At 38.9% G+C, this 19,270-nt stretch overlaps 1 protein-coding gene across 1 annotated transcript in view; it reads right to left on the bottom strand.

Annotated features, from left to right (window-relative positions):
- LOC106904022 (catenin delta-2-like) overlaps nt 1-19,270 on the bottom strand; it is a 192,818-nt gene that overhangs the window by 3,448 nt on the left and 170,100 nt on the right. Inside the window, exons 20-24 of the mRNA XM_088001444.1 lie at nt 18,512-18,761; nt 15,293-15,377; nt 5,155-5,281; nt 1,146-1,277; nt 404-480 (exon numbers count right to left, since the gene is read on the bottom strand). Of these exons, the coding sequence (XP_087857570.1) occupies nt 404-480; nt 1,146-1,277; nt 5,155-5,281; nt 15,293-15,377; nt 18,512-18,761 (671 nt within the window). The remainder of the gene's footprint in view (nt 1-403; nt 481-1,145; nt 1,278-5,154; nt 5,282-15,292; nt 15,378-18,511; nt 18,762-19,270) is intronic.

Here is a 19,270-nt window from a genome sequence, read left to right as displayed (position 1 = left end):
TTTATTTATTTTCTATTACTTGTAATTCTCCCAATTCAAAGACGGAGATGCTTTCTGTTATCCCTCCCTCCTCACCGAGGAGAGACATTAAACGGAGGCAAATAATTAGTGCAATCAAACGGGATAACAGCTTTAATTGCCAGTCGGGTATTGTTCCTGGTTGCGGTGGTTTAAGAACGCCTGAGCTGAGGGTGAACATCCGTTGCAAACTCTGCCAGGGCATCTCTTATCACAGCGAGACACCTTTTTATTTTGATCTGCTGTGCCTCCTCCATTCTGCTGTAATCTTTCCTAATAAGCACCTTATTATGACAGCGTTTGCCAGTTTAGGAGAGCTGTGATGAAATGCGTGCATTTCTCAAAGACTGAAAAACTGTGGATGTAAATAAAACCGTGCACTCACCTGGTTTTGCTTGATTTCATCGCTGGCAGTCAGGTAAGAGTTTCGGAACAACGTAGACGACCCGCAGGACACTTGAACTTTATGGATGATAAAAAAAAAAACACACACACACACACACACACACACACACTTGTTAATTTACATCTACCATCACCACTGCTAACCATTCATATCTTTCTGCTTTCTTTTTTTGTTTTTAAGCAAAAAAATAAAATAAAATAAAATAAAATAAAAACTCTTGTTGTTGCATAAACTAATTACAAACAAGGCAAAAATACTTCAAGCAGCTTATTTAAAAGTCTGGCATTATATATATATATATATATATATATATATATATATATATATATATATATATATATATATATATATATATATATAAAAACCCAACAGAATAACAATAACAGAGATATTGGAAGTACAAATTAAAGGTGAAACATAAGAGGCTTACAGAGAATGGTAATCACAGAAGAGGAAAAAAAGTAAATGGAGAAGAGGGGAGTATTAGTGATAGCAGCAGCTGGTTGGAAGGCGAGGGCAGAACTAATTCATAGGTGTAGGGACGAAGCAAAGTGTGTTCAAGATTGAAGAACGCAATAAGTAAAAATATAAATGTAAAAAAAATAAAGGGAATATAACTGATAGGTGAAAGGGGAAATTGAATAAAAAGATGAAATCAGGCGATTAAAATAAAATAATTTAATTCTACTTTGTCTCTCTCTCTCTACACGTGCACACGCACCTGCCATGCCGTCTTTCCGGGATGCATGCTCTCCTTTGTTGCTATGGAAACCAGCGTTGGTTGCCGTGGAATCATAGTCTATCTTGCGTTCCTTCAGACTCGTCATCTCTCTGGGGGAGGCAGGAGCGCTTGCTGCACGCGTGCGCGCACACACACACACACACACACACACACACACACACACACACACACACACACACACACACACACACAAACGGATGCAGACATTAATGACAGCAATAAACCCAGAACAGCAGAAGCCTTCGCATTTCTCCTGCTTGTGTTTGCATGAGTGTGTGTGTGTGTGTGTGTGTGTGTGTGTGTGTGTGTGTGTGTGTGTGTGTGTGTGTGTGTGTGTGTGTGTGTGTCTTCTCTTGGTCTTTCAAGGTGCACGCTCATTATTCATCATTTAGCTTGTCAGCAGAAAGGGTCACCTCCAGCGCGTTAGGGAACGTCTGGGAATTCAAGCGCACGCTTATGGGGCATGTTATTGGAATATCAAATTTTGCATCTGGTGTGCAATACCTCAGTCTGCGCAACATATTCAATTTCCTTGTGTTCTTTGTGTGTGCAAAGCTCTTGCAAATTACACAAATCTGAAACTGTCGAGATATTGATCAAGAAAACAGGCTTGCCAACAGCCAGGTCAAGTCCTGAATTATGCAACACCAAATTATCACATAAGGAGGCCTTGAACATTATCTTGACAGGCCACAAACGGGGCCCAAACCCTGCCACAGATAAAACACACTTAAAGCAATAAAACACACAAGGGATACAGCTATTGAGATTTTCACTGAATCCTATCTTGAAGGCATCAATCGATACATCCTTTTTAATACATTATCTGTTAGTCAGTTCCAGTAGTGGTGTTTAACCTTATTTTGATTGAATTTCAATCCAATATCAATATAAAGAGTAATTTATGCTGTCTCAAATCTTCACACATTATAACTGTAAAAGTAAATCCATATCTTTCTTTCTTTCTTTTCTTTTTTTTTTAACCATCATCCCTACGATGTGGGTATTAGAAATAGTTGTAGAAAATATTTACGCCCATCTGTAAATGGGTACTTCCACTATGTTTCAAACATATAAAAAATGTTTACATATTGTTGAAAAGTTCACTTATTTCACTAGTAAGTGAAACACAGTAATCACAAAGACTGATGTTTTCAAGTTTTTTTTTCTGTTGGCTACGATGATTTAAGATTAACATCAGACTAATAAAAATACTTTTTTTGTTTTAAAGTGCAGGAATGTCGAAAAGTGTGTTTAGCATCTTCTAAGTTTTTGTAGTTATTTAATCTGATGAACATGCCTGAATTTGACTGCCATTGAAGCAGACAGCCGGTATCACTAGAGTTGGTCAATTTGTTTGGAATCAGGAGTCTAGAGTTCATTTTTTAACAGTGCATATTACTTTTTTTTTTTTTTTTTTCTTTGTATTCTTGTTTTAGATATTGAAAACCTACATGCATACATTAAAACGTGTATCTGTATTATGTATTTTGGATTATTTTCCGCCCAAAGATTTTTATGCTGTAGGACATTTGGTATTTACACTAATTCTATCATTACTGTCGGATTTCAAAAGTTGAAATATTAAACCCGCCAGTTTCCCACAAGGAAAAGGTTATCACTGGTCACAGTGACCAAGGGAGGTTGGCCAGTAGTGGCCTTCAGTCTGACTGTATGAGGGTAAAACATCCTGGTACCCTGTGGTGGCCATGAGGGAGGCACAGGTCTCTCCCTCTGTATTCCTCGCTGCCCTCTCTCTCTCTTTCAGCCCCTTAACTCAGCTCCTCTTTCACGGTTTTATCATTCTCTTCTCACATCAACTCTTTCATTCCTCCTTTCCCAATGCGGCTGCATGCCTTCATTACACCCTTTTGCTTTGATCCATCTCTGAGGACTCGGATTGCAGTCTGGAGCATATGCAGTGAGGAGATACTAATGTATGTGGGTTTGTGTGCGTGCATGTGTGTGTGCGTGCGTGCGTGCCTGGGCGAGTGTGTGGTCGAGAAGGAGTAAGAGATTAGAAGCAAGAGGTGAGGATATTGCTGCGAACAGGTGCAGGTGGAGAAGGACAAGAGGAGAAAGTGAGACGACGAGTTAAAAGCATGAGAGGGGAGTGGGAGACAGGGTGTGTACAAAGCAGAGGAAGGAGGATAAAGAGTCGCATCCAGTGATTTAGAGTTTTACTCCCTCAACTCCACGGTGTCATAAACACAAAACGGCTCCCAATGTCGCTTGCCAAAGTCAAATCCAGAGCCTTCGCAGCCTCCTCCCTGCACCATCCCTCAATCCTCATTTCTTCTTGTCTCCGTGTTGGTTGTTTTTCTGCTTTTTATCTCCCTCTCTGTTTATCGCATCCCTTCCTTCGTCTCTGTTTCCTAATGCTTGCACACAACACACACACTTATTCTGTCCCTCACTTCTCTCTCTCTCTCCGTCTCTCAGCAGGGTCCTTGAAGACCTCTCTAAGCCGGGAGGAAGGAAAAGTACTTTTCTGCCTCATCAGCTTGCTAAGCCCGGTGTGGAGAAAGAACACCTAAAGGCTCTTCTACTACCAATGCTAACAGCTAATGCTAATGCACTCTTGCAAAGCATGAAGGCCAGTGGGCTCAGGCTAAAGGCTAATGATAATCATAGTTCATAGCATGACAGCCAATAGATGGCAAGCACTGATGCCAGGAGCTACTTAGTCTTAGTATAAAACTGATGGACTGGTGAATGTTGATGCTACTGGCTAATCGATGTGTCTGCATGTCAGGTTTTACATGTTTGCATTTTTTTTTTTCAATTTTATTGGAAAAAAAAAATCACAAATGTAAATAAATTTAGATGCGACACAGATACAGTTTGAACGTGATATTTATATGCACGGTATGAAAACATGTTTCACCTTCTTAGCTCTGTTGACTGAAAGTTTAAACTGGTCTGGTTTAGAATGTGCACAATTATTACTATTTTCTAAATGCCGTAATAATGAAATATTATTTCATTTTGTTTTTCTAATGATTATATTTTGAACATTTTTAGATTAACCCACTCAGTTGAACATTCTTTTGGAGTGGAGTACATTATCTTGTAGTTATGTTGAAATTGTGTCCTTATTGTACAGTATGTTATTGTTTTTTTTAATTCTGTTATTGTACTGTGCGTACTCCTACCTTTGTGTGAGTTTAATGCTCTGATTGCACATAAGTTATCCCATTGTGAAACATGAAATAATGTTTTTCATTCTACTCTATTCTATTTTCTTCAGAAGTTTAGATAAAATACATTTGCTATGGATTGCAACAATTTGGAAAAGCCCAGACGATAATGTCAGGACTGTATAAGATTTAGATTTGAGTTAATTTATTATTTTTTTTTTTTTCAAATGACATCATGGAGAAGCCAGAAGCCTTGTGAAGATGCTGGCTGACGCTTGTAAGAGAGTCATCTTACAGAATGGAATAAGAAACTAATCTTCCAGAAACATTAAAAAAAACAATACAACTGCAATTTCTCTCAACAGCTAAGTTCTTTGATTTTGATGATAAGCCCTGTGATCTCATGTAACTGAAATTGAAGTGTTTAGGAGTGATGACTGTCATTACATTTGGAGAAAAAAATGAAGTCTGAGAAGATCATCCTAACTATGGAGGACGGCAGCATCATATTGGGGGGGTTTGTAGTTACAGAATGGACTGGTACACTTCATAGTATCAATAGCATAACAGGTAAAGAACATTAGGTGGAAATGTTGAAGCAACAATGTCAGGGCATCAGCCAGGAAGCTCCACCTGAGACACAAATGAGTCCTTCCTAATGGACAACGACACCAATAATGTTTGGTTCCCTTTCAACAGACAAGAGTTTGTTTCTGTGGATTGTACGCTTCTTTTGGGCTGGCTTGAGAGTTCATCTGAAATTGATTGTGGACCAAATCAAACTCTTAATTTAAACAAACTGGAATGTGATGCTGTACGTATGCACGTATGCAGGATGTTTTCCTCACCGGAGCGGTTATTTGGGGATGTCCTGACGGGAGAAACGGAGGGAGTTCGTGAAGAAGAGTAGGGTCTCTGTCTGTCTCTCTCTATTGTTGAGGCAGAACCCACAAAATGATGCTGGGAGTAACCATCCTAGAAAATAAACACACAACAGAGAGAGAGAAAAAAAAAGACTGGTTAGAGTTTATTTGCACCAACCAACAGTATTGAGCACGTAACATATTGTTAGAGCTCTGTCAGAAAATAGGGCTGCATGAACGTCAGCCCACTTTTCACTCTCATGTTATGTCTGCACCTCTATGCATATTGTTGCAGTTTTTCTCATCACCTCTTTCCTTCCTTACTCTACTACTTCCACCTACCCCAAAACCTCCTCTCTCTCTCTCTCTCGCCATATTTTCTGTCTTCCTCAGCTGTTACCCTGTTTGTCCTACATTCTGCGCCGACTGTCTCATCGTCTCTCCACCTCTGAGTCGTCTTCTCCTTCCATCCATGCCCTTTCACACAGCTGCATTGCACTGAAGTGATTCACCTCTCCAATGTCCTTACAGTCACCACTTCCCCACATCTGAGAGCTGCAGACGTTAAAGCCGATGAAGGGGCATGTCCACGTAATCTTCAATCATCTGCTTGTGCTTTAAGTTTTTATTTTTATTTTTTTTAGTTAGCCAATTATCTTAATGCTAAATTAAATTTGGTTCCAGCTCTGTGACTGTTGTTGACTCTTATAATCCGTTTTCATGATCACTGTTAAACTAACACAAAGTCACCGGCTTAGCTGTAACGATGCTTGAGCGAGTATTATTTGTTCCCTTTTTTTCCCCCGCTGTGGTGTTTTGATGCTTTCTGACCTAATAGTTTGTACAGATGTTTGAATGCGTACGCGTTTATGGGAACTTGTGATATGCTTATATCATGTGATGTAGGATGATATTAAATCTGATATTTCAGTTTCATTACAAATCGCTCTGAGTCATCTCTTCTGAATCATTGTTGAAGCCATTGTGGAAGTGCCACCACCTGCTGCAGACTAATCAAATGTTCTGCTTGAAATACCCCAAGGTAGTTTGAACTCTTTTCTTTTGACGGAAGATAAAAATCAGCTTGATTTGAGTTTGTTACATTTTAATGACTCCTTTGCGTAGTTGTACCACAAACATGGAACACGCCTCTAACAACTAATAGAAAACTGGATCTTTAGACGCATAGTAGTTCAAAGGTAGTTCCTACCACTCTTTTTTTCTTTACCTCTCCTTTTTTTCTTCCCAGCAGTCCTTCAGTCTTCTCACTCACCTCATTTCACATTTTGGTTCTCCTTCGCCCCAACAACAAATCTCACAATCTCACAATGTAACTTTCTTGCGGCACTCTGGACTGCTGTGTGACTGGATACTGTCAGACTGTCAGGCCACTCAAGTGAACACGGTCGCTGAATATTGAATGATACATGTATTTTGCAGAGTGATATATGTAGTGTGCAGATGACAGATGTACCTCACAAATGGGGAATGAGCCACAGGGTTCCTTGAGGTCCTCTAAGAGCAAAACAAGCAATACCTGAACTATATAATTGTGTGGGGTTTTATTTTAGGATGTCTATGTCCCATGTAGGGCAAATAGATGACAACACATAAAAAATCTCCAATAAAATATTTTTTATTTTGCAGATACTGACAAAGTTAATTTAACGTTTACTTTTTCCACCCATAGTTGGCAAGTCATTGTAGATTCACTCTGAATGATTGGTAGAAAACATTTTTTTTTTTCCGAAAACAAGGCCCTGGTGATGGGTGAAAGAACGAGAAACAAGCCAGGTAAAACTCAACCCTAAGACGTAAAGCTACCAGTTAAAAAGATAAAATAAAATTAAATAAAACAAAGAGAGATGGAAACAACAACAAAACCCACATACAGTACCTGTAATGCCTTGCAAAAATAGCCAATTAATTCTCTGAGTGTAGGTCTCACAAATTCTCATCTATTTTACACTTTTCATCAGTTTTTTTTCCTTCTCCTCCCACCCACCTTCTTTCAGCTCCCACTGTAAGAACTGGAAAACACAAAGAAAGTGGGTTTCTAGGCAACCAGTCTGCCTGTTGCTCTCACCATCACCGGATAGTCAGCTGAAGGTCACAGGACTGTGAGGTAAAAAGCGATTAGTGCCTTAACAAATGAGGTGAGTGTGTGTGTGTGTGTGTGTGGGGGGGGGGGGGGTGGGTCTAGCACCACTAATGCCAGAAAGCCATTATGGCACAAATTGTAAAAAAGGTTACGCACAGTAAGAGGTGGATTCCCTCTGGATCTCACTGACCATTGAAGACTTTTTTTTTATTGTTCATTCCTCCAATTCATGCATGCCCTCCTACTCACTTCACACTAAGATTGTGAGATTTACTGTAGTGAGTGATTTACTCACACATGTTCCGCCTGCTCTCGCAGGATCTATGTGCCTCTGACCTTTACGTCTCTCTGCGTTGTTGCCTGTTTTTTTTACTCTTTAAGAGATTGACCTAGATACTACAGTTGTACGTTTTTTTGTTTTTTTTGCAGACATCCTTACCACAGATGTGGACCACAATATTGCCTTTCTGACTTTCTAAGCAGTTGTGTAGTCTCCACGCTAACAGGGGGGTTAACTCAGCAATCCTCTGTCTCTGTTCACCTAACACAGACAGGTTGAACATCAGAGAGAAACCAGAAGAAAGTTACTTATTGGATCTATGGTTGCTTTGACATCTGCTGAGGATTTTAAAAGTGAATTTTTTTCACCGTTTATTCAAAGTATGTCAGATTGCAGTCTACAAAACTGAAAAGGAGGATGGAGGCTAGCAGCTGCACAAAATGAAGTAAATGTGTGCTTATGCGGTGACAATAACAGGACCATATGTGAACAGCTCTGCATTCAAAAAGGATTTTTATATGCAACTAAACTACATAACACGACTCCCTACAGATGCATTTGTTCAATTTAACAGGAACATCTTGAGCATTCTGGACTGCAATCAGTGGCATCACACACAGACATCAAACTCTAATTTCTCACTCAACTCAAATGGCACAAGCGCATAATAAATTATGAATCCCCGAAAACGTATTGTAAATCTGTCACATGTATGACAAACATAGCATCTCCCTGACCCTGAACTCCATCTGTCACACGTGTGGGTCTGAGTTGTGCGAGTTTGCGATGTATATGCATGATCTATGGGCGGTTCTACGTGCATGAGAGCGAACGTGTCTGATTAAGCGTCCGAGACAGATTGTTCATCAAGAAATGAGGCTCACCACGCCAACACAGGAAAATTCGCTGAACAAGGACATGACAAAGTGCAACTGTGTGAATATGAAATTCAGTGTTATGAGAGGGAGGAAGGGCTCATATGTTTGTTTGGGATGATTCAGAGAATTTGCTCCTTCTGGTCCTATTAGCACGGTAGGTTTATTTGCAAAGTGACCATGCTTCGGTTCCCTGTTTTCAGTGGAAATCCCCCGTTGAACAGGACTACTCATTTGTTGTTTACTTAAAAGATGACCCACAGCTACCCTTCCTAGAAGCTGGAGATTAGATGTGACACGCACAGCTACACCCAACACACACAAACACACGCACGCACACACACACACACACACACACACGAATACACATTCTAAGTGGGGACACATTCTGTCAAAGAGCCCAAATTAACTCTGGTAAAAGTAGTGCTTTACTGCACTCTGGAGACTATTATACATGATTTATCCTAAAGTCAGTGTTTGTGTTGGTACAAACACATTTGGTTTATTAATGACTCTTGCATCAGAGGTCTTTCAAGTGATCTCAGATGGTATTTTCATACAGAGTTAGTGTTTATTCATAGGTTTCCAACTTCTCCTTCAAGTTCAAACGCTGTTATGCAGGCCTGCCGTCCGATATGAGGCGATTCTCTTTTCTTTCACCCCTCTCTTTCAGCCTGACACCGCTGCAGGATGTGATTAACTCTTCTTACTGCATTTTTTTTTTTTTAAAGCCCACATTTTCAAAGACACGCACTCACATAGAAACAAACATCCACTTCCATGCTGTTTGACAGTGTTTTTCAAAACTTTTTCATTACCTCAAGACCTCAAAGCACACAGCTCTTAGAGACACATCTCAAACTGACTGAATCATTACAGATTAAAAGATTTCTCCTCATCAAAACAACTACAAATATGCTATCTCAAGCATTCTCGTCTTTGAACTATATACAAAAATATATATATGAATCCTGAAATCCACTTCACAATGTCATAACCTGCAACTTTTTGCTCCTTTGGGTTTGCTTCCAAACACTTCCCAGTGACATTCCACTCCTGTCTAAACTCCATGTTAATCCATGTTTGGATTGGAGACTAATAGGATTTTTCTAGCAGCTAACACCCATGACCTAATATGTCATGCAAGGATACTAGCAGTGAAGTCACTTATTTTGAGCTCTGGACTCTTGTGATAAAGTCCTCTAGCACAACAATTTCCACAGTTACAGAATTGGACTGCATAAAGTACATTCTCAGGTATTTTGTCTATAAAACTTTAAATGCATAAAACAGCAGTTTGAATACACACACACACACACACACATATACATACATACATACATACATACATACATACATACATACATACATACATACATACATACATATATATATATATATATATATATATATATATATATATATATATATATATAGTAGACTTTGCACAGCATAAGTATGAGAATTCAGTGTTTTTATGTTTGTTTTTTAAACCAAAGTTCTGGTGTGGTTTCTTAAAGAGTACAAAATTTAGGTATTTTCGACTCTCAGACACATTGAATGAGCCTCTACTTCACATGTGTCAAACTCAAGGCCCGCGGGCCACATGTGGCCCGCCATGCCATTTTATGTGGCCCCCCCAGCATTTTATAGGCCAATGATTGACTTAAAATAGGTTTTGAGCACGAATTGACTACAAACTACATCTCCCACAATGCATTCCGATTGTTACCAGCCAACATTACGGCTTCTCGCCACTAGAGAGCAGCAGAGTCACCTCAAGCTGCTTATTGATTTTCCCAGCGAATAAAACTGAGATGTCTACAAGCTAACGTCAAAACGTCCAAGAAAAGAAAAATCGATTTACAAGTAAGACTGTGGATGAAGATGTGTGTGAGTTGGTGTCAGGGCGGCAGCTGGCGCTAGACTTTTTTGTTATCCGTTATCTTGACCGACAACATAAAAAAATCGGTCATGCACTATTTTTACCTGTGAAATTACAATCATATTAACATCGGCTATTTAGTTGCATTTTATGTGGTTTAGTTAATATTCACCGTGAATCCAGATCCCATCACAAATTAAGCAGATAAATGCATCTACATCTAAGCAACTTCACTTAAATTAATGTTACTTCACCCGCTGGGGTCTGAACGCACTTCCTCCTGGTTCCCGGTCTGCAGAAAAATCCGCCGCGTCCGCAGTGGTTGAGCAGCGGACTGCGTATGTTACAGTCTAATTAACTTTTGCATCGTCATTTATTTCCTCAAGATAAAGTACCGGCTCCTCAAATGGATCCTCAACGTTGCATTCTCTTTAGTTTTCTCTGTAATGGAGACTTGAATTTAACGCTCCATTTCAACCAAAGGTTTGTAATGCGCTTCCTAACCAGACGCTCCAAACCGTCCGGTCCATAACTCTTCAACACGCTGTCAGCTCCCGGTCAGAAAGACGCATTTAGTTCAGAGTCCATGAGATGATATTCAGAAAGGATTTTTAATTAATTGATTTCAGTTGCCTCTGAGACTAAATCTTTGCGTAAAGTCTATAATGTCTGCCCATGTGACTTGTTTTTATTATTTGTTTGCTTACCTTTAAACACTGATTTAAATATTGTAATTTTTAAACTGAGCAGTAATTTTACATCCATGGAAACTCAAATGTAATATTTAAAACTTCAATACATAAAATCAGTTATTCAACTATATGAGATGTTTAATTTATTTTTAACATTGTATTTTTATACATTTATGCTAGGGCTGCCCAAGTCTAGTTTTCCAGAGCTACCATCTGCAACTTTAGATGGTTCCTTCTCTAACACACCTGGACCATTGATAAGCCTCTACAGAACTGAATGAGGGAAGTCAACCTTTTGTCTGGGGTGTTTTAGCAGGGATGCACTCCTGATTTGTACCGTCAATGTGGCCCGTTGAGGGTGGCCAATATGCTGAAGTGGCCCTCGGTGAAATTGAGTTTGACACCCCTGCTCTACTTCATTGTTAAATAAAAGAAAGAGAGAAAGAAAGAAAGAAATGAGCCAGAAATATGTGCAACTTTTAGGGTGTTTTCACACCTCCTACTCTGGTAGACTCTGTTCGACTGGAGACCAAAACTGCAACATTTGTTACATTTTCAGCTGGTGCCATCCACTATCACACTGCTCTGATGTCAAACGAACCAAACCCTTTGAAAAACCCGTTTACCTCCTCGTCTGTGGTGTCGCTGCACCAAGAATCACTGAAGGAAATGACACGGAAATCTCTGAGAATGATGCTGAGTGTAACTTCCTTCTTCTAAACAAAAATGGAACAGAGACTTAGGGCTTTTGGGCAGAGCAGTGTTCTTTATTCCCTCTGAATCAGAGTTTGATTGCACATTCACACATGCTCAAACCAACTGGACTTTCAAGGCAAACAGATTAGAGTTTGATTAAAGCGGACCAGTGTGGCTGGTATGAATGCACCTTTAAACTGCTGCTGACTTGGTTCAAACTTATCTGGTTGTCTATGTAACAATGTAGCATAGGAGAGACTTCAAAAAGCCAAATGAAGAGGCAACCGCATTATAAAAGTTTGAAAAAAAAAAAAAGTGTTTTAATATTTAGCCAAGCAAAATGCTTGGAAATTAAACAGTAAAACTTACAATAAGCTGGGAGGTGCTATTCAAATTAATTAAGCGTGCAAACATGCAGCTCAAACATGCATGTACAAAGAACATGCATTTCCCACTTAATATGTCAAGTAGTACTGCAAAATTCTGCGATTACAGCGTTGAAGTTTTAGTGAAGCTGAAGGGCAGATAAACGTCTTGTGACCTGAAGAGAAACAAAAGTGTCTCATATGACACATGGACTCCAATAATGTGGTTCTGCTAAAAAAAAAAAAAATTAAGCATGCAACTATTTAGATCATGCACCAGATTTGAAGAAATGCACGGGTATATATGCCTATCTTGCATTTCGACAGTCTGAGCCATTCTTTATGAACTACTCTTAAATGCTGTATTCATTACCTTGCAGGTTTTGCACCATTCAGTCTGAGTAATTGGCTAAATAACAATGAGCCTGGAAGTGCATTTAGTGTGAGTAAGTGCATATGTGTGCATAATTAAAAAAAAAAAATACAAAAGAGCAATACAACACAATGGACTCGAAAGATTAACATGAAGTGATTGATCATGGCGCCTCTGTAAATGCTGACACTCAGCACAGCTCTATTACTCCTTTGTTTAGGTGTGTTCATGGTTGACCCCAAGAAGCAAGTACTTTGACAGATGAACACTTTTCATGGGCCGAAGTGTTTGAATGGCAGCCAAAGAAACAGTTTCCCTCATTTTAAATTGTTTGTCAATTCTTGCATGTTTTTGCTGCGTGGGACTCGTTAAGATTCAAAAGGGAGCCGTCTTCCACGTTTCACACTGACAATGTATCGATTCCTTCCTGTCTGAGGGATGTTTGGTACTTTGACAGCTGATGCTTTACAGTGAATCTCCTGAAAGCATCTCTAATGTTACACGTGTCGGTGTTCTCACGCAGCATTATTATGGGTTAAGTGCAATGGTGTGTTGTATGAATGTGTATGAATGAATGTATTCATGTCATATATTTATACTGACATTAAAGTATCCATCATATGGTTCTGTGAGCTCATCAATATTATCTAAAGGTCAAATGTTGATTTTTTTTTTTTGGTTTGATTTAAGGCCATTATATGTCCTAATTTATTTGACTTGAGAGATACTAACAGGAATCAAAGCATCAAACTTTGGAAAACATATAGAGTATAAAAGCTCACCAAATACAATAAACTGTGGAATTAAATTATATGTCAAATTTGATAATTTTTTAAAAATTATATTTCTCAACAATACACAGAAAATTCTTGAATAGCAAGAGAGTATCTAATGCGAAGTACACATAGTTTGTCTACAAGTACAAAATGGAAATAGGTTGGTACAAAATGACAACGTGGCGGCAGGACATGCAGATTACAAACTGCTGAGGCAGGAAATTTACCTGCAGCCTTTTGCACCTTGCATCAATATCTGTGTGGCTTCATCTTTCCCAGTTGTCTACATGATACCAAAGACAACCCATTTTAATAACCCCACTGCTTTTAGTGTCAGCAAGTAGGTGAACATGCTCAGCATTGCAAATTTTACTTGGGAAAAGTTTGGTATGTTTTGCTTTCTGGCACATGGTTCTAACATAAGTTCCCTTCCTTTACCACTTTACCATATTCTAACTACTGTAAATCAGAAGCACTTTACAAGATGTTATATTTGAAGATCGAAGTCAATTCAAAATGTACACATCACCATCGACATGCAAACGTCCAGTTGCTGAATAACTTTTGAAAACAGACCAATCATGATTCTCTACATTTACTGCGGCCTCTCTTGCCCCAGGAAAAATAAGTCTATTTTTGGCTATTATGTTGGGTTTTGTGCCGCTTCTTGATGATGGATGAAAACAAGTCTTGACGACGTATGGAAGTAACGATATGCTTGTTATTCAGGAGAAGCTGCTGGGATCACAGGCAATATATTCAACTCAGGTAGAGTATCCATAAAATAGGACTTTCTTCAACATGTCTATCTGCTACTTGAATGTCAAGAGGTAAAATAAATGCCGATTCCTTCCCAAGTGAAGTTAAAAGAATTTGAGAAAAAAACGAGAGAACTTCATTGATGTACTCTGGACTAAATTCCAACTTTATTTTTGTTTCATCGTAGACAGAATTTTGGGAATATTTTCTTAAACCACATAGTTAAAAGTTTATACTTTAATATCATGAAGAAACTTTAATGAGACAAAGCTTTCTTGATCTCATCCCAGAGCTTTCAGACATTGCACACATTTCGTTGGTATCGTAACTAATTTGGCATTCTTTCAAGGAACCATATTGGAGGTAAACATCTGTGTCCCATCGCTGTTTCACAATAATGCTTTAAGACAGCATGGCGGGCAATCAGAACATTAAGCACAACATTTGCTTAAATGCAAAACTATTTCCTCAACTAAGTATGCAATAAATTTCCTATCATGCTCAAACTCAGCGATTGATCATGCTGGTTTTTACTTTATTAATTGATAATAATAATAATAATAATAATAATAATAATAATAATAATAATAATAATAATAATAATAATAATAAAGTTATATTTGACATGCCTCCATTTCCTATTTATTGCTATGTTTTCCTATTAGGCCTTGCTGGCTGAATTCTGAAGCCCCAAACAGATTATATAAAATTGTCTTTGATGATGTGTTGCTGAGTTTTTATACATAAATCAAAGCTCATCAGTAACTCATAATTGCACAGTTTCACAGTTAAACTACAAATAAATTGTCCCAGAAAAGAAAACAAAATAAAGCAGAAATTCATCAAGGAAGAGAAAAACCTAGAAAAGTAACTAATTCGCTGTTCGTCTGACAAAATGCAGGACGGATATGTGGATTTCATTAGCTTCATTAACATGTTTCTATAGAGAAAGCGGCCTCGCCATCTGCTTTAGCGAAAACGAAAAGCCATCAGGCTCCAAGGCCAGATTTCTAAATATAACAATTTTTCCTAATTATCATGTTGTCGAGAAATCCATTACACAGAAGTGCCATCACCGCCAAACTAGATCTGTAGTGTGGTTCTGACATAGCTTTTGATATTTGTTTTTCACGAGACAAATGTCTGTAGAACGGCAGGAAGAGATGCAAGTCATTTGAGATTTAAATCTGGCAAGAAAGCAATATCCCACACTCACCTCAAATTGGAACTAAAGATTTTTAACACAACAAAAGTGGCACAGCATGATTCAGAACCCACAAATGCAGCAGAACACACACAGTTCACACACACGCACATCTACCTTTTTGTAGAGGGAGCGCAGGTCTCTGTACTGCCACATACTGCTGAGGACTTGAGAGGCTGCTTTTACCACTTTTGCTGAGTGTCTGGAAAGAGATTGAGAAAAATATAGGGAGTTATTTCCACAGGACCCCATTTATTGTGACGCTGTGTAGTTACTTTGTCTCCCATTCTTACCAGCTGCACAAGACATGTGTAGACTGGTGAAACTTGTAATGGCTTCAAGAAGACTATTACTCTCTTCAAAGGAGAATGATTTTTGCTTTTTTATTCCGGAGGAAAAGCAGAGTTCTTGTGTGAGCTTAAAATGACCCAGTCTGCCATGCTAATGGTTTCCTCCTTGCCACCTAGATGAAAAATTACTAATGTGAAAGTGACTTTATGAGTCCCAGCCTATTGACAACAGGCAGAAGTGAAAGGAGTTCTCTTTGTCCCGAAGAAAACACAACTATTTAGATCGTTTGAAAGTAAAGAGACCATAACTTATTTGCAAAACTGGAAGATCGGAGTAATTGTTTTCAGTGTAAATTCGTGCGTCTCTTGATGGTTTAAAGTCCAAATCACAATGAACACTGTCATTTAACTTAATGGAACCATTAATGTTATTACTTCCTCAGGGATTTCTAGTGGATAAATGATCTTTGAAAGCCGCAATGACCTGCAATGTGCCAAAACGTGTTTTTGAAATGAAAGCCGATGCTACAGGCTGAACAAATATTTTGGATGTTTTGTAGACGGCAGGGACGTGTTTCGGCAGTCATTTGTCCCGACCCTCTGAATCACTCACAATATTATCCCAGTCCCTTTTCAGCCCAGGTTGTGCAACTGATGAACAGTCACATTTGATTTAAATGTAGGCGCTGTTTCCTGAAACTCTGCCATGTGTAATCGCGTAAATCTGCTATATAGTACTGCCTAATTATGGGCCTATAAGACAATGAAGAGGTGTGAATTATTAGCAGATAGCTACTCTCGCTGTGAAATTTGCATTTATGGAGGCTTCTGTCAGCACCTCATCTCTCTGTGTAATGGCACCCCGGAGCACAGTTCCCTAAATAGACTTAGTCTCGCTCGCTCCACAATAAATCAACATTTGACCTCAGTCTGATAACCCTTCGGTGTCATGGCAACCCCTGACCTGCTGGTTGCTATAGCAGCAAGGCAGAACGCCCTGCTTGGTCTCCCGTGGTAAGAAGGTCTATTTTGTCTTGGTCTTCCTTGTTGCTCTGTTTTGTTTTTCTTAGATGAATGATCACAGGGAACACAAGTGCAGCTATGAATGAGAGATAAAGGCTGCATAAAGGCCAGGCTCCCCGCTGGTCACACACAGAGAGACATGGTGTGTGATGAAGTGTGCAATACGCTGAGCTCCTCTTACAAGAATTTACGCTACATTTTAAAATTTTCACTAAACATGTCGTTAACCAAGAGGACAACCATTAGGGAGCTTTCTATTTTTTTTTCTGTTTTGTATATTTTGGTGGCAGGATTATTTCTCCTGTCTGAGCAACATTTATCCAGACAAACAAAGGATTATTAAGGGAACATTATCTACAGTTCTTGATTAGTGTTTCTAGACAATAATGAGGACATGAGAGTCAAAGAAATGTGAAGGAAATAAACAGGCAACTTCATTGACAGAGTCGGTGTAGAGCTGTTTGTGTTTAATCTGGTTCTATGATAAAAATCATTTTGCGCCCGCCGGGTAAAATGAAGCAAATCTCTGTCCCACAAGTGAGCGAGATAACTGAAGTCAGGACTCTATTCTTCCATTTACTTTATCACTTCTTCCTGATATTAGTTTTTTCTTTGCTTTGACGTAACGTCACCCATTGTTACATTGCATCCATTGTTTCAGAGCTGGAGTATCACACACGTTCTCTCGTTGATTTACTGCAAACACATTTTCCAAGTCGGTTTCCCATTCAGTTAGGTTGACTGACCTAATTGTAATTTCATAAATTATTTTGAAATTTTTTAAAACTGCGTTGAGCTAGTTCATGTTCAGCAGGGAAGTAGTTAAAAATTCAATTTAGCCAGGTGAAAATTAATCGATTAGTAATAAAAGTTCAGCACCTAAAGCATTCTGAGTTCAGACCACCAATTAGTAAATCAGTGAGGTCATCACCACGCATCAGTAACCAACTCTGCATCTGCTTCATTCTGCTTTATTTCCTCACACAAACTACTTATACTTCAAAAACAGCTGCTCACACGCTCAAACATAAATATTTTTGTCAAAATGAGATCTTAATCACTTTTAAAAATGCTCTTATTTAATTTCGTTTGAACAAATTAGATGACAACCATATTTAATTCTGCAAATGAATATAATCTGTGATTACATTTCAGCGATCCTTACTTAAACGATGGTCTCTGTGAAAATTTTGAAGTGTAAAAAATAAAATCAGGCACAAAATCTTAGTTTAATCTATAAGTTGGAATGGTTACAACAGGAGCCTTTAACTTATATCCTTAAGTATAAAGTCAATTCAACTGCATCATAATTACTTTTAATGCAAAGGGGAGAGGCAAACATCAACATTTGGTCCCAACAACACAACGAAGACTGCCTCTTTGCGAGGTAAACAACACATCGAAAAGCCATCAAGTTTGCCTTGAGGGAAAATCGCGTGTCTCTTTTCGTGCATAAAATATCTGAAGTTTGCGAAAGAAATACAGTGTAAAACCTTTGGTCGCCACATAATTGACAGCATTGTTGAGTTTCATAATCAGGTCCGCAAAACTGAGCAGCCAAGACTGCAAAACAGAAGGTTTCTTTTACCGCCGCACAACTCAGCACCAGCTTCAGATGGTGTTGAGAGTTGTGCTGAATAACTCTGGACATCAAAAAGTCTCCAGGAATTGGACTGAGACCTTCCTGCATGCAGTGGTCAAATAGCCAAAATGGACTCTTTATTATCGTAACCCTGTGTAGATTAAACATTTCACTTCAGAACTTAACCAAATAATAAAGGCTTTCTGGGATGCAAATGATGTTAATCAAATACCCCATCATTTATTTAACAGCTAACATTAGACTTCTTTTCGGAAAAAAGGCAGGAATAGAAAATCCTTCTTTGAAGACGTCTAATGTAGAAGCTGCATTAAATATTTAGCGTTTCCTGATTTGAAATGACAATGGAGATCTGCGAGACATTTCAAGTGTGAGTTATTTCACAGTCGCAGACAAAACAATTCTTGACCACGACCTACTTACTTGTCTCCTTTGCTGCGGGCGATGCCGATGAGTTTTTCGATCCCGCCAGAGTCGCGTAGAGCTTTTGCATTCTCCATATTCTTGGTTATCACTTCATGTAGTGCGCAGCATATGGCAGTTACCGTATCGTCTGACATGGCCTTGCTGGGAGTGCCTGTATTGCCCGACGTTCCAATGCTGGTGGTGTTATTGTTGCTGCTGCTACTACTGCCCGGTAGCCGATGGATCAAATCTCTCATGGCATACTTTCCTAATTTTTGTAGAGAAAAAAAAAAAATGACGAGAAGAGTAAGAACAATTATTAACCTCATGCCACTACTAGCATCCCTAAAATATTGTTCAGCTTGGCTGACAAATAAGCAAATTACTGTCACACATTCAATTCAAAATAGATGTGTTTTTTATGAAAAGAAAAAAAAATCTGGTTTAATTAGGATGCAAGGGATCCATCACTGTCACTATGAAACTAATATGGCTCATTCGGAGTCAGGTAGCGTGTGAGTGATTTCCTAAGTTGTCTCAGTCATGCTGAGGAGTTTCCCATGAGATTAGGAGGCAGAGAGGACTGAGGCGAAGGGCCAGAGAGATCACAGCGAATCGGTAGCGAGAACAGAAGACAGTGGGGGAAACTGAACTGATGAAATGTGTGATTGTGCTGACTAAGGAGCAATGTAGAAATGAATCAAACATGAGAGGCAGCCTAGGGGGGGGAAGAGATGTCTCAACCATCATAAAACCTGTCAATTACACTTGAATCGT

Source organism: Poecilia mexicana, unplaced genomic scaffold, assembly GCF_051168715.1.
Source record: "Poecilia mexicana isolate PSO_F unplaced genomic scaffold, ASM5116871v1 scaffold_20, whole genome shotgun sequence".
Classification (NCBI taxonomy): domain Eukaryota; kingdom Metazoa; phylum Chordata; class Actinopteri; order Cyprinodontiformes; family Poeciliidae; genus Poecilia; species Poecilia mexicana.
This window is presented reverse-complemented; position numbering and strand designations above follow the sequence as displayed.